Here is a 15,221-nt window from a genome sequence, read left to right on the forward strand (position 1 = left end):
TCAGGGCCGAGAGCTTCCTGGGACTGATGGCATGCATGCACCCTGAATCTCAATCAGGGCACACATGCACCCTCATTCCCAGGAGGCTCCTGGCTCCAATGGAAGCTAGGGGTTTGGGAGCCCAGGTGGTGGGAGCAGTGGCAAGGCAGCACACGGCTCGCCTGCCCTGGGGCTCACCCTCATTTTCAGAAAGCTCCCAGTCCCAACAGAAAGGCAGAGGGGCTTGGGAGCTGGGAAGCAGCGAACAGGGCTCACTGCCGCAGCAGCACACTGCCTCTCTGCTGCCACCCATGGGAGGTGGCAGTCGTGGCTTGGGGTCCAGGGCTTGGTGAGCAGCGCCTCCGCAGTAGCATGCTGTGGAGCGGCTCCCCGACAACTGCAGCCACGCAGCAGCCCCTGACAGAAGCAGAAGGGCTTGGGAGCCAGGGCAAGGATCTCTTGAGCACTCAGGCAAAAGGAAATTCTTGTGCAGCCTTGTTGTTACACTATATTTCTGGGAGCTAAAACAATTACTGAGTTAAAAACCGAGAGTGAAATATTTATTAGGATTCTTGTAGAAGCAGTTTTAAATCCATTCCTAAATTTCAACTGGATTGAGGAATGAATGATTCTGCTTGGATTTCCACACTATCTCAAACCACCCCCGCTCCCTCCCCTCCAAACAAATAGCTGCAAAAAAATCAAATTTGAAGTTATCCAAATATGGGTTTGGTTGCCATAATGGTTATGAATTCTAGAGTTGTTCAGCCAATACAAGCAGAAAATTTAAGAAATTCCAAAAACAACTTTTAAAACTAAAAATCAGAACTAGGTATTGGAACTGGGGTGGGGGAACAGTTTAAAATGTTGTTTCTCAAAGAGCTTCACTTTTTTTAAAAAAAATCAGAAGTGGCTAACAAATATTACAGAGCAATTAGGATGACCACCCTGGTACAAATTCAGCATAAGAATCATGCTGCATGAAAAACCGTATAGGTGTATGCAAGGCCTGGTGCTGATGCTTATTCTTGGAGGTTAAGTACACTTTTATGGCAAGATGAGCATACTTCTGACAAAATTACCAAACAACTATATATTAATCTAAAACCTCATATAAGCAACCTATATTGATAATTTCAGGCATATATGTCAGAAGCATGAAGTCTTTTTTAAATTTTTCATTTGAGGTTTATTTTCTCTTGAATTACAAACATATTGACAGCAGTGTTCCTTCTAAGGCATGCGCACGTACATTCGCTCACAAGTTTTTTGATGTCCACTCAATTTTAGTTGTCACTCAGGTTGAATCAGAAAGGCTCCATTCTGAATGCACATGCACACACACTGCCTTGATACTTCCACTCAGAACAAAACCCATTTTGCGCACAAGATGAAAAAGATCAGAGGGAACACTGATTGACATTCCTATAATTTAAGAATACTAAATTATTCCAGAGTAGTCCTATTGAAATTAAGTCGTCCTTTAGACTAGTCTCCGAGTATTACTGTGGAAGAAACTACTCCCTGAAAAGTTTCATGGAGGAAAAGTCTATCGTGGCTACTAGTTTTGATGGCCATAGGCTACCTCCAGGTTCAGACACAGGATACCTCTAAATATCATCATCATCCTTTATTTACAGTCTTGGACCAAAAAAGAAATAAAAATCTTTACATAGTTAAAAGGAAAAACATTAATAGAAAGTCAGTTACACATAAATGGCTAGCAGCTTTTGATTAATAATAATTACACGTAAAAATAAAATAATGGCATTGGTAAGGCGTAAGTGTATAGGCATAATTTAAAATTAACAGTAAGGAACCCAAAGCTGTATTCTATTCTTTTGAAGTTCTTAATCTGGTGACCACATAACAGAATTTAGCCACAACGTATGAAATAGTTGCATCTTTATCTGCTAATAAATATGCGACAACAAGATCCTCAGGTTGTTCCCTCATATCATTTAACAGTGGGCTGATTAATATTAGTTGTAGGAAATATTAATATTAATATAATTAATATTAGTTGTAGGAAAGCAACAGCGGGGTGGGGGGGGTATGCCTGCTTGTGGACTGTCCAGAGGCATCTGATGGTCCATGGTAAGGAACAGGATGGTGGACTAGATAGGCCTTGGGCCTGATCTAGCAGGGCTGTTCTTATGCACATTAGTGTGGACATCAGCCACTTTCTCTGACAGATAACTGGTGCCTAAGCTTGTTGAATTAATCCCATTCTTTCAATTTTTTTTCCAGTTGATCTTCTAGGAGATTTGTCCTAGTTAATTTTGGTTTGTTTTTCATTATACCATGAATCAGATAATTTTTCATTAGGCAATCCAGTTTTAAATGCAACACGCTCTCCAGTAGCTAGCACTGACAACTACAGAACACCTATCTCTATGTACAGGGTATAGATTTCCAATGCTGCATCATAAAACACTTTGATACTTGTCTGAAGAACTAAGCAGAGCCTTCCTCTCAAAGAGAAATTTTTCTCCTTCTCTCACAACACTACAACCAGGGGTCATCCCATGAAACTGAAGGCCAGGAAATTTAGGACCAAAAAAAGGAAGTACTTTTTCACACTGCACATAATTAATCTATGGAATTCTCTGCCATGGGATGTGGTAGCTTTAAAAGGGACTTAGACCCATCCTCAATTAATCTATCAATGGTTACTAGTCTGGTGGCTACAGGCCACCTCCAGCCTCAGAGGCCAGATGCCTCTAAATACCAGCTGCAGGGGAGCAGCAGTAGGAGAGGGGGCATGCCCTCACCTCCTGCCTGTGTGCTTCCCAATGGCATCTGGTGGGCCACTGTGTAAAGCAAGATGCTGGACTAGATAGGCCTTTGGTCTGATCCAGCAGGGTGCTCTGTGTGTGTGTGTGTGTGTGTGTGTGTGTGTGTGTGTGTGTGTGTGTGTGAGAGAGAGAGAGAGAGAGAGAAAGAGAGAGAGAGAGAGAGAGAGAGAGAAATTAAAAAAATTATCAAAGTAGTTTAAGTCAAATACAGTCATTTCATAGTAAAGCTTACTTAATACTTCTTACAATAATTAAAGCTGTTGGAATTCACCCTCTGGACTCCCTGTCTAAGACAAACAACATATCCCCTTTCCCAACCAATTTTCCCATAACCATCACTCTTGTCCAGGATTAGCATGCAATACGTTAATCACAAATGTAGGAATTAAACTATAATGGATTGCCTCCCAGCCCCTCCCCCACAACTTTTCTTTTTGTTAGTAGGTGAAATCAGCTTCTCTGATAAATGCATCTAACAGTCAACAAGACATCTAACTGCATATTAACAAACCCTCTACAGCTCCATTTCAGGTATCTCATTTAGGAGATCCAGTTTGCACCTTAAAAAAACCTGAGCTATTAAAAATGCAGTACTTCCTCAGAAAAGAAATCCAAACTTTCTTCTTCATCTTGGTAACCTTAGTCTGTCCATACTCATTCTAGTGCATTTCTTATCATGCTATAGATACAAAAAATGCCACTTTGGAATTAGACTGAGGATTAGGCATAGCAGTTCATTTTAATCATACTGCCCTTGCCTCCAACTTGCTTAACATAAAAGGATGACAACTTCCACTGGTACTGCTGGTCATGTAGATCTACCCCATCTCCTTTAATGTAGAACCCCTCCTTCCCATGTCAGCCAAGCCCCTCTACGTACCTCTGAGAATGTAGTGTGTCTTTCCATTGTAACTGAGAAAAATGTAGCCTCTCCTCATACACTTAGAATTAAGGAGGAAGGAAACCTGCAGGGCCCTCATACAATTCTGAAAATAATGATGTATTGGTATAGAAATAAAGCACTGCCCCATCCAGCCTGCTCTTGACAGCATCCTAGAAACACAATCCAACATATTATTCGAAACTTATTTTATGAAAGTCCTCTGTGCCTGACTGTATCAATTCACCTTCACCAGTACATATGCATCCTTATTTAAGTTCCTTTTTTTGTCATTGTAGAAATCTAGCAACTGCAAAACATATTAGCTGGATGAATGTAATGGGAGGATCTCTGATTTATTTCAAGTGCGTAATCAAGGATGACATTGTTGTAAGCAATTTTTATCTTAATTAGAACCACTGAGAATTTTACAAGAAATGTAACTGAAACAAGAAAATACATTTGAAGCAAAAATAGCTCTTCCCCCCCCAACACAAAAATGGATTTAAAAGATACTCAGCAGCATCCAGACTAAGCTGCACTGAAATTAATAGGAGTTCAGTCATGATTAACTTGTCGCATTGATTTCAATGGTAATGTGCTGCCCACTGCCTAGATACAGAATAATCTTTTGCCTTGCAAAAAGCAGAGCAAGACAGAATTACCCATCACCTTGGGAAGCAAAATCAGAACAAAAACAAAAAAGATTCAGATATGGGGAAATAAAGTGATAAACAATCATGGTTATATGATAAATTGCATTAGTTTCACTGACCATCAAGCAAAAATATCTCAGTCTTCCTTAGTGATACACCTATGCCACAAATTATGGAGGCTGGGGAAGAAGTATTAAACGCACCAAAACCTTCAAGAAATAACTAATGTAGTTCGCTAAAGAGGAATAAATAAGCAGATTTAGATACCTTCACAGCAGAATATCAAGGAAATGTTTTTCTCCTCCCCTACCTAAACAGCAACAGAAGACTAGACCTATACCTGGCTGGAGACAAAAGGCTTCCAAGGCCATGTTAAAGCATATGTTATAGAGCAGCTATCCAGCAACATTCCTCCGGCACAAAATCAGCCATGAAATAAGTTATGCAACTCACATGCCAGAAAATCTCTCATTCAACAGCTAATTTAGGCTACATTCTGGCAATACCCAAGTGCCATAAGTGGATTTCAAGTACTTCACGTACTGTTGATTGCCAAGAACCTAGTATTGATGGCCTGGACATCAGTCTCCCGTTATGAACAAATGGCAGCAAGGCATGCTCAATCCAGCCCTCCCTGAGAAAGCAATGTACCAAAGATGAGAGTTCCCAAATATTTAAGACACAACTGGAGAGTAACATATGCCTGTTCATGAAGCGTCCTTAGATGACTCCATCTTTCTTTTCCTCCATTCCATTTAATATTGTAAAATTATGACTTGAAGGGGAAATGTAAGGGGAGCAGAGGTGGAGAGACAAGAGAAAGGGCTGCTCATAGCCTTCAGGAAGGAAGGTAGAAAGCTCCATTGCACACCCTTTTCAAGTTGTGAACCACTCCGAGCAGTAGTGTGCTGGAGGGATGGGGTATAAATATTTTAAATAAATAAATAAATAAATGCCTTGATCCAGTTTCTCTAGAGGTCTCTATGACCCATACAAATCTTGGCTGGGATATGAACTATAAATCATATCAAGTGGAAAGGACATACCGTGGTTTCAATTCCTGCTCTATTACGAGAGATTGGCACCATTTCCAGTTTGGCATTGTTGGGTAAGTTGGCAAATCTCCATTGCAGAGAAAGATCCAGCACAGTCCTCTGAAACCTGCAATATGAACAAGTCCAATAATGACCTTTTGAACTCAGACTGTACCAGATAATTTTATTAACATATTGTTTCCAGCATGAAAAGAATAGTTACTAGCATGATACCAGATTAACAGAAACAAATCTGAAATAATGGGAATTAATATCCCAAACTCTACAAAACAGGATATTGATGAATTGAAGTATGCAAGATGGAAAGAGAAGGAGGTTAGATACTTAGGAACTAAATTTTCTAAGAACACTAAATACCTAATTAAGAAAAATATAGATCCTTAAATTAACATGTTGCAAGTGAAAATGGGAAAGTGGAATAAATAAAATCTATCTTGGATGGGGAGAATGGCAGCTATTAAAATGAATATTCTTCCAACATTTATATATTATTTTCTAAATCTGCCCAGGAGGATTCCACTGAAAAGGTTAACACAAAAATGTACATCTCAATTTATAGCAAACTGAGATACAAAGCAAGTCTCATTCCAGGACAATCCATTATTGCATCATTTTTTAGATCACAAGGATTTTGCTGTGGCCAAACAAGTATCTGACTTTTCTAACTGGAAACAAGCAGAATATGTTACATATGAAAAACTCTGTGGAGTAGAGGAGGATACTTGGGCTTACTTCAGTTGAGCAAAGTAGCCCCCCAGCTAAAGGTAACTTTAAAGCCCTGAACGGCTTGGGTCCAAGATATCTTAGAGAGCGCCTTCTTTTACATGATCCCCACCGCACGTTAAGGTCATCTGGGGAGGTCCGTCTCCAGTTGTCACCGGTTCGTTTGGTGACGACTCAGAGGCAGGCCTTCTCTGTAGCTGCTCCTGGACTGCACTCCCGGCGGAAATTCGTAATCTTGATTCTTTACTGTCCTTCAAGAGAGCCCTTAAAACCTATCTGTTTGGCCTGGCCTTTCAGGGTTTTTAATTAGTTTTAATTGTTTTAATACCTGGTTTTCAGGGTTTTAATTGTTTTGATAGTTTAATTGTTTTTTAAGTTGTTTTAAATTGGTATTTATATTTGTATCTCTGTTTTAATTGTTTTTAATGTTTCCTGTTTTAATTGTAAACCGCCCTGAGCCATTTCGGAAGGGCGGTATATAAATCAAATAAATAAATAAATAAATAAATAAATAAAATAAACTTGGTTTCAGTACCTGCAAGTATGAAACCCTTTTTTAAGAGTGGCACAGAGAACTGATTTAGGTCACAGTAAATCCAAATTAGAACCATTATTAATATCTGGGAACATATGCAGAGGGGTTTTATTAAAAAAATGTATGAATTATTAAAAGAGGATACTAAAGAATCTGATGTATACAGATGAAAATGGGAAGCAGAACTTAATGAAACACTTCCAATAGACCAATGGAAACATATGTGCCAATTTGGTACCAAGATTTTTTTAAAAAATTGCTATTAAAGTAAACTACTTCAAAATGTTGCTTCGGTGGTATTATATACCAATTAGAATAAATGTTATGTACCAGACAGCATTGACACCAACTTGATGGCACACTTTACCTTTACCAGACAGCAACAGATGTCATCCCTCCTAAGTGAGCAAAAAGGCACCTTTTTAAAGTGGTGATTCTCTTTATTTAGCAGGGAGAGAGCAAATGGCCCTATCCATCCCCAGCATAGCATCCCTCCAGTGGCTGTTGCTGGTGTCTATCTCATGTTTCTTTTTCAGATTGTGAGCCTTTTGGGGACAGGGAGCCATTTATGTACGTATATATTTCTAGGTCAACCACTTTGGGAATTCTTGTTGTAAAGCGGTATATAAATCTTCTTCTTCTTCTTCGTTTGTTGGAGATGCCAATCACATTGGGCAGGATTTCCTCATATATGGTAGGGACTTCAAGGCAGTCAAAAATATTGGCTAAGTGTAATACAAAGTATATCTGAAATCACAGGAGATTGTTTCGACTGTAAACCCCAATGTTTCCTTTAAAGGATTTGAGAAGCTTAGTTTTTTTAAAAAGGAAATAGAAGGATGGTGGGTAAAAAAGCCACTGATAGTCAAATATTGGAAATCAATTAGATTGACAAGCCTTGAGGAGTGGCAAAGGAAGATATGGTGGGTTACGCTTATGGAGAAAATAAGTGCACTCATTACAATTAAGAACAAATGGGAAAGTTAAATCTATGATTACATTTGAAAGTGAGTGTAATAAGTGTAGGTGGTTTTGGAATAATAAGTACAGTCAAGAAAATTTTAACAAAACTTAAGCATAAGAAATATTTATATGGTTACTTTAAAGATGGTCACTTCAGCTAGTCAAGAGAAAATGAAAACCAAGTAGGCCAAATAGTCCTACCCACTATGTCACCTCTCTTGTTTCCTTTTTCTGTATGGAAGCTTGGTTGGTACATTCTTTTTTAATTTCATATTGTATGCATATTTTACACATCGGGAGCTATATGGTCTTGTAGTGTTATGAATTCTAAGATGTATTTCAATTTATATTTTGTCTTGATCAAAAAGAATATTTTTTTAAAGGGATTCTGCACTAAAAGTAGAATGCCTAGCTGTTATTTGGGGAAGTAAAGCATTAGAATTGATGTTTTCTGTGTATATTTCTCAGCTAGGCTAGGCAAGACCTCTGACTGAGGCCTCTGAAGCTGCTATCAGCCCAAGTAGCCAAAACTAGACTAGACAGACCAGTAATCTGACTCAGGATAGGAAGCTTCAAGAGGTATATTCACAGTTCAATGTGAATCTGAGAGCACATGTTTAGCTTGGTATTATGTCAGTGAAATGAAAGACTGATCTCTGCTTATGGAGATCATAGACTTAAAATGTTTGAGAGACTTTTGGCATAATGTGCCTAACTATATTTTAAAAGCGGTACTATATCCTTCACAAAGATCCACAAATGTGTTCACCAGTGACCACACCTCCCCTTCATGCAAGAGTCCCTTCTCTCATCTCTGATTTCATGCTGCACTTCAAAGGCACTCAGAACCTCCAGAATGTACCATGGATTCAAAGATCAACCACACCTTTCTTCTGAACCTGGAATTCAGGCAACAGGCACAATACATATAAAGCACAGCATAGAGAGCAATCCCACTTCTCCTCTAACCTGGAATTGGGCAAGAGGCAGGGCATTTGCTCTAGAGGCATTCAGAGTGGTTCTGAAGCATAGTGGAGTCAGATCCTTCCTAATAAAAGTCAGATTTCAACTTTAAAAGCATTCTAGTTGAGATCTGCTTTCAATGTCACAGCAGCACCATGGCACCTGTTTTTCTGCAGATTCATCCCACAGCATTGCAGCAATGTTTAAAGACCCACAATCATATGGGTCCATAACAAAGAATCCACACCCTCTGTCCTGACCAGGCAAAACATGTCCATGTCAAGAACCAATGCAACTGCCCCATCCATGTGGGAGTATGGAAAAGCAGCTCTCACAACACTGCAGTTAACTATTAGAAGATACTCCTACAATCTCATCATCTGTTATAGCACTACATACCTTTCTAAGGGCTCACAAATTTCATCAACCTGCCTCAATACCTTGACTTCAGGTTACAATTTCATCTGTCAGAAGACAGAAGGAAGAACAAGAGGGTCTGCTATCCTGCACTTAACCCTAACCAATAGGGGAGAACTGGTTGTGTCAGGGACCCCCTCGACTGAGGCCCTAAGTTCTCAGAGGAGGTGCAAACCACCAACTGCTCCCTTAATCGAGCCACAGATCCATCTGCTGCTCAGCCCATCCTTCACAGCCCCATGGAATACCTTGGTGAGGTTCCTCCCAAGAAGGATTGTATCCCAGGGACCCAAGACCTAGTCCTCATGGAGGAACCAGTGGGATCACCCCAGGATCCCTGTCACTATCAAGCCTGGGCTCTGTTGCAGCAGCAACAGAAGAGAACTCAGCTGGCAGCTTATCAACTATCGTTTGAAAGGTCTCTTCATGAGGCAGAGGTGTCACTTCAGGAAGAGGAGAGAGAACCAAGCACTGAGCTGTGGGGGATGAGCTCAGTGATACCAGGAGGTAGATGATGACTTCAAGGTTCTTATTTAAGCACCACAGCCACCAGTGGTTGGTGCAACAGTTCTATGGAACTGTGCTCACCCAGCTGCCTGCTGTGACCTGTTTTCATACAAGGGGGTTCAGACAGGTTGATGAATTGAAAGTGGTGGGAACCTTTGGGGAAACCAACTTCCTCATCTTAAAATTCATGCTATCAAGCAGAAGAAAAAAACTGAGGGTAGTCAGATGTGTATTCTGGATTTTAGAAATGTTTGTGCACCTTTAGGAAGGTATGTAGTGATTACTAGGAGCCAGCATGGATTTGTCAAGGTCACAGGTTCAATTCCTGCTTTGTCCAGTTAGTGATAACTAGGAGCCAACATGAATTCTCACGAACAAGTCATGCCAAACCAATCTTTTCTCTCTCTCTTTTTGATAGCTACTTGTTCAATAGACCATTAGAATGCCATGGATATAGTGTATCTTGACTTCAGCAAAGCATTTGACAATACTTTCCATGATATACTGTATACAGTATGGTAAAATGAGGGCTAGATGATGTTATTGTCAAGTGGATCCACAGTTGATTGAACAGTCATACCCCACTGCTCATTAATAGCTCCACATCAACCTAGAAGGATTGAGTTGAGTGCTACAAAATTTTTATAAATGACTTGAATGAGAGGAGAGAGAAAATTATCCACTTCCCCCTCCCTTCTTGTAGATTGCAGGCAGTCCCTTGTGGCCTTCGTTTAAGCTGAAGGCAGGGAAGTTACTTCATCTCTCCCATCATCCTTGAACAGCTCTCTTGGCTATCTCAAGGAGTCATAGAGCATGACTCCATCCTCCTCCTTCTGACTGGCCTTATCATCGGCCAGGCTAGCTCAAACTGGGCCTCAAAAGGGGAACACATCCATGCAGGAATGGGATTCCCATTTCGCAGGATAGTTTCCCATCTCTCTTCAGTATTCTTAAAGCACTACCATTCATTTCAGGTTTGTGCAGGATAACTTCTGTGCGGATTGTGCCCCAAGTAAATTAGTTAAGTGTGGGGAAGGATATGCTATTTGGATTTTCTACCTCAGACACTCAAATATATTGAGCTGGCCTATCTGACAACTTCAAAAGTCAAATTGTTGACTATACCAGCAACTTTACTGTATGAAAGACAATCAAATGCAACCATTAGAGCATAGTAAGAGCTAGCATGATTGCCAAGTATTTTAATTTGGAAGCCATGTATTCCCACAGAAGTGGATGGAACTACATAAGGTTACAAAGACCTTACTACTTAAAGAATCAATGATTGCATTTGCACATCAGAGAAGCAGACCATCTAGTCCAGTATTCTAACAGCCAAAACCAAGTGGTTTAGGGAAAAAAAATCTAAGCAGCAGCGGATAGACATGGAGTAGCCCATCAATGACATTCAATTCAAAGCTTCTAGCAACCAAAGAACGGGGGACCCACCTTAGAGGTAAGGTTTTGTTCTTATCCTGGCTGTGATTGATGGTCCTATCCTGCTAATATTTATCTAATTTATTTTAAGCAGAGGAAGAGAGGAGAATACTGAGCTCCCTTGACTAAAGGAGGTCAATTTGACAAATTAAGATGTGAGACTGAATGAGACTAAAGTCTGTCCCCATCAAGAATCAATCTGAAATAAGTCATGCCTGATTCAGGATCAAAGCCCTCAAAGAAGAATAGCTCTGAACTGTCAGTGCGAGCTCCATATTAGGAGTCTCTTCCAATAATTAATGGCAAAGAAAGAGTAGTAGACTAAGCTATAAACAAGTGATCAAAGAACTCACTTCAGATCATATTCATTGGGACTGAAATTCTGCTTTCTACAAACTTCTTCCAGAACCTGCAGAAAGAATACACACGTTAATCTGGAATGCAAATGTGTCTCTTATTCTGAAGAATGACATTCTCAAGACATTCGACACATATTAATTATTCTTTTCTTTTAGCCTTCATCATGTACTCACTTTTCTACCCTTTCTATACATGCTTATGAGCCAAGTGAGGACTGGGAGGGAAGAAGGATGATTTCAAATAATTTAGACCAGCAGTCTGTTAATTAGCAGAAGGGAATTACATTTATTCTGGGAACTATAAGATACCCCAGGGTGTTTATATAATAATGCTTCTGGTAGAAAGTGAAAAGATTTTAAGTTCTGTTATTTCCACATGGAATGCCCATACTGATTCATAGGGACATGGACAAGCAGAGGGGATAGGACCATAGCTCAGTAGTAGAGTATCTGCCTTGCATGCATAAGGCCCCAGATTCATTCCTGGAATCTCCAGGCAAGGCTGGGAAAGACTCCTGCCTGAAACTTTGGAGAGCCACTGCTAGTCAGTTTTGACAATAGTTAGCTAGATGGACTAATGGTCCAGCTGGGTATAAGGCAGCTTCCTATGCTCCTGTGTCTATGACTATGTTCATATTATTTTTAGATAATCCATTGATCCCATGCAGGATATTAGAGAGGACAGTTGTTTAAGTGAGTAAGTATAAGGGAGCCTTGTAGTACACCATGCTACAGCAGGCACTGTAGACTTCAGTCTTGTAGGTTCTACTTTGTTTTTTTACTAGAATCCTGAGATCCATCAACTGAAACCAAGCCATGAGCAAAATAGTAGCCAGTTGCAGAATGTCAGCTCTGGGGCAAAAGTAGTTACTTCCTGCACATACAGTGGGACAATCTGCATATACAAGTACTAATCTTCAGTCTAAATCTGAGTTACTACAGAGCAGGATTCTACTACTACTACTACAAAGTCATCCACCAACCTACCTATAGATCCCTCTCATCTCCATTCCTGTGCATCATATCTTACAAGCCCTTTGGTCAAGCAGCCACAGAACCAGATCAAAAAATGAAAGTAATAAACTGCATATGACAGAAGCTTAATTCATATTCATGTAGATCAGATAAAAAACATGGTGGTGAGGGATGATAAATTATATGGAAGTTTGACCCACAGAAGAGTATACAACTAAAGAACTTTCAACATCACACTCAAAAGGATTCTCTCTTACATCTTCCACTATTAGAAGGCATTTGTTTTTGTCTGTTTGGGAGGGGGGTTGGGGGGGGGGCGTACAGGAAATCCCCCTTCATTTCCTTTCTTTATAAACAAAAAACAGCTTTCTCAGTGTAATGCCACTCACTTTATTTTCCTCATCGAGGACAAAAAGGGAATATTTATAAAACCACCCCTACGGCAATCCACTCTTTGACGCCTAGTAAAAATTATTCGCCCCGTTTTTGTCAGCAAGGTTTCTGTCTAAACCAACACTGAAGCTTAGACCATTTCCCCAACAAGTCTGCCTCGCAGGCACAGGAAGAGAAGGCTATTATGCCCACCATGGGCCCGAAAGAAAACCAGGGCCACTACGTGCCCTCTGATCCAATCAGATCGAACTTATCGGGGACCCCCCCCGCCTCGTTTCCTGCCCAGGGCCAATCAGAGCGGGCTTGGAGGCGCAGAGTCTCTCCCCTTCTTTCTGGGCCAGACCCACCTGGAGCAACGCCATGCTTGGGCCTACTCGCACCGTCACTCGCCTCCCGTTCGGGGCCAACACAAAGACAGAGGACGCGCCCCCGCCGCCAGCGGCCGACATCTTCCCTCTCTCCTCCTCCTCCCCACGCAGCCCAGCGGCCCTCCAACGCAGCAGCCGCCCCTTTGGAACCGGCTCCTTCGGTAGCTGAGCGGAATGGCCCCGGCAAGGGGGCGCGGCTACAATTCAGTCCGCTCCGCCTCACGCTTTCTCTTCGCTCGCGGCATAGAAGATTCCTTCTGTCTTCTGCGGAGGTTTATCGTCCCTCGCCGATGAAACCTCTTCGTAAATGTAGCGAGCAGTGACCCTTTGCCTTCCGTTTCTTTTCAGGGCAGAGGTTTCCTTCCCAGCCTTATCATACGCGTAATAAATGGTGTTCCTGCTTCGTGAAACGTTCTTTTCCGCGCAAGTGCACGCACGTAGCCGCCCAAGGATTGCCGCCCTTTTTGTGGGGCTTTTCCAAGCTCCGCATCTCCATGCAGTTATCTCACACAGCAGCTAAGAAGACGGGAGCCTTGACATGAAAAACGTGTTAACCAGGGCTGGCCCTACGCCTCGCAAGCGAGGAGCATCTTCGGTGCCCTCCTACCTTATTTTTATTCTACCTGTAGCCTTTTAACGACTGCAGTGCAGGATCTGCCTGCATTATATATCCCTGTCACATAAGATGATACATTCACACCTATGAATCTTTTAATCCTATTCCGGCCGATTTAGATTCAAACTCCACAATTGTTACACAGTCTGATGCTGAAGTGTCCAGCAGCTCCTCTTATGTGATAACCTGTCCCTGGATCAGTATCAGTTTGTGACTCCTCAGGATGTGGACAAGTTGCTTGGAATGGTACAGCCTACCACCTGTCCTCTTGATCCTTGCCCGACATGGCTTATACTATCTGGCAGGGAGGCTGTTGTAGAGGACCTGTTAGAGATTATAAATGCTTCTCTGAGGGAAGGCAGGATGCCTCCTTGTCTTAAGGGGGCAATCATTAGACCTCTTCTCAAGAAGCCTGCCTTGGATCCTTCAGAGTTAAGCAATTACAGGCCTGTTTCCAACCTTCTGTGGCTGGGCAAGGTGATTGAGAAGCCCCATACACATAGCCCCATAGAACACATAGTCCCTCGTTAGCCCCAGCAAACACATTGCCGTACTGGGGCTATGTGAACACATTGCCGTACTGGGGCTAAACATAGCTTCAGCTAAACATAGCCCCTCTGTGTTCGCTGGGAATAAACATAGCCTCAGCGAACACACAGTCCCAGAACCTGGGTTGAGGGCTTGCTTGAGCGCTTAAACCTGGCTAAGAGCCAGGTTTCAAAGTGGGGCTAAGCAGCGCTGTCCCCCCCGCCCCATCAGGCCTGATCCCGGAGGTTCTCACATGCAGCCGAACCCAGGCTGGGTTTCCCTAGCCTGAGTTAGGCTGCACATGAGAACAGCCTAAGCATGTGCTTATAGTAATATCTTGTTTAACCCAAATTAATATGAACAGTTCCTGTATTTTTATTTGGTAAACCATCTGGAGATGTAAGTTTAGGACAGTCTATAAATGTGCAAAACAATACAAATAAGTTAAATTTTAAACATATAGTTTTTATATGGAACCTTTGTGTGAACCCTACTGTGATTTAGGCACAGTATTTTAGTGTTAAAATAGAATGAATACAAATTTTAATGACTGTCATCATGTGAATCACATATTAATTATAAAAATGGAAGAACTTTGGGGGTTGTAATTTCTTTAGAGAAGGTACGGTGCTTTGAAATTCACCATACTATGCATCTATATATATATAATTCTCCTGGGTGTGCCTTTCGAACGTGCGTCCCGGCAGTCCAGCTGATTGGCTGGGCTGTGGGGGCACCTGATTGGGTAAGGCGCACCCAGGAGAACGGCGGCGGCGGCCATGGCCGCTGGCGAGCCGGTCTGGCAGCGACGGGGAGGACAGGCCGAGGAGTGAGGAGGCGGCAGCGCGGCGGGCCCAATACTGGGGTGGGGGTTGGCAGGCCCGACAGATGGCGGCGGCGGCTCTCAGCGGCCCCCACTCGCAGTGGCGGCGGCTCTCAGCCCGGCGGTGCGCCCACCCGTGGCGGCATGCCGTCGGAGACTGGGGTGGGGAGAGAGAGGCGGCGGGTCTGGCCCGGCCACGGAGGCGAGGCAGCGGCGGGCCGAGCTGTGGCACTCGGCCCAGCCAGA

General features: G+C 42.2%; 1 protein-coding gene across 4 annotated transcripts in view; it reads right to left on the bottom strand.

Moving 5' to 3' along the window:
• Window positions 1-13,492, bottom strand: part of ASPSCR1 (ASPSCR1 tether for SLC2A4, UBX domain containing) — a 101,835-nt gene extending 88,343 nt beyond the window's left edge. Inside the window, exons 1-3 of one of the 4 annotated variants that reach the window (XM_053294474.1) lie at window positions 12,988-13,492; window positions 11,267-11,322; window positions 5,360-5,474 (exon numbers count right to left, since the gene is read on the bottom strand). In XM_053294474.1, the coding sequence (XP_053150449.1) occupies window positions 5,360-5,474; window positions 11,267-11,322; window positions 12,988-13,089 (273 nt within the window). In that variant the 5' untranslated portion in view covers window positions 13,090-13,492. Of the gene's footprint in view, window positions 1-5,359; window positions 5,475-11,266; window positions 11,323-12,259; window positions 12,530-12,636; window positions 12,853-12,987 lie in introns of those variants that run through there. The other 3 variants (XM_053294475.1, XM_053294477.1, XM_053294478.1) reach the window with 3 other exon arrangements.
• Window positions 13,493-15,221: the final 1,729 nt, after the last annotated feature.

Source organism: Hemicordylus capensis, chromosome 2 (genome assembly GCF_027244095.1).
Source record: "Hemicordylus capensis ecotype Gifberg chromosome 2, rHemCap1.1.pri, whole genome shotgun sequence".
NCBI lineage: Eukaryota > Metazoa > Chordata > Lepidosauria > Squamata > Cordylidae > Hemicordylus > Hemicordylus capensis.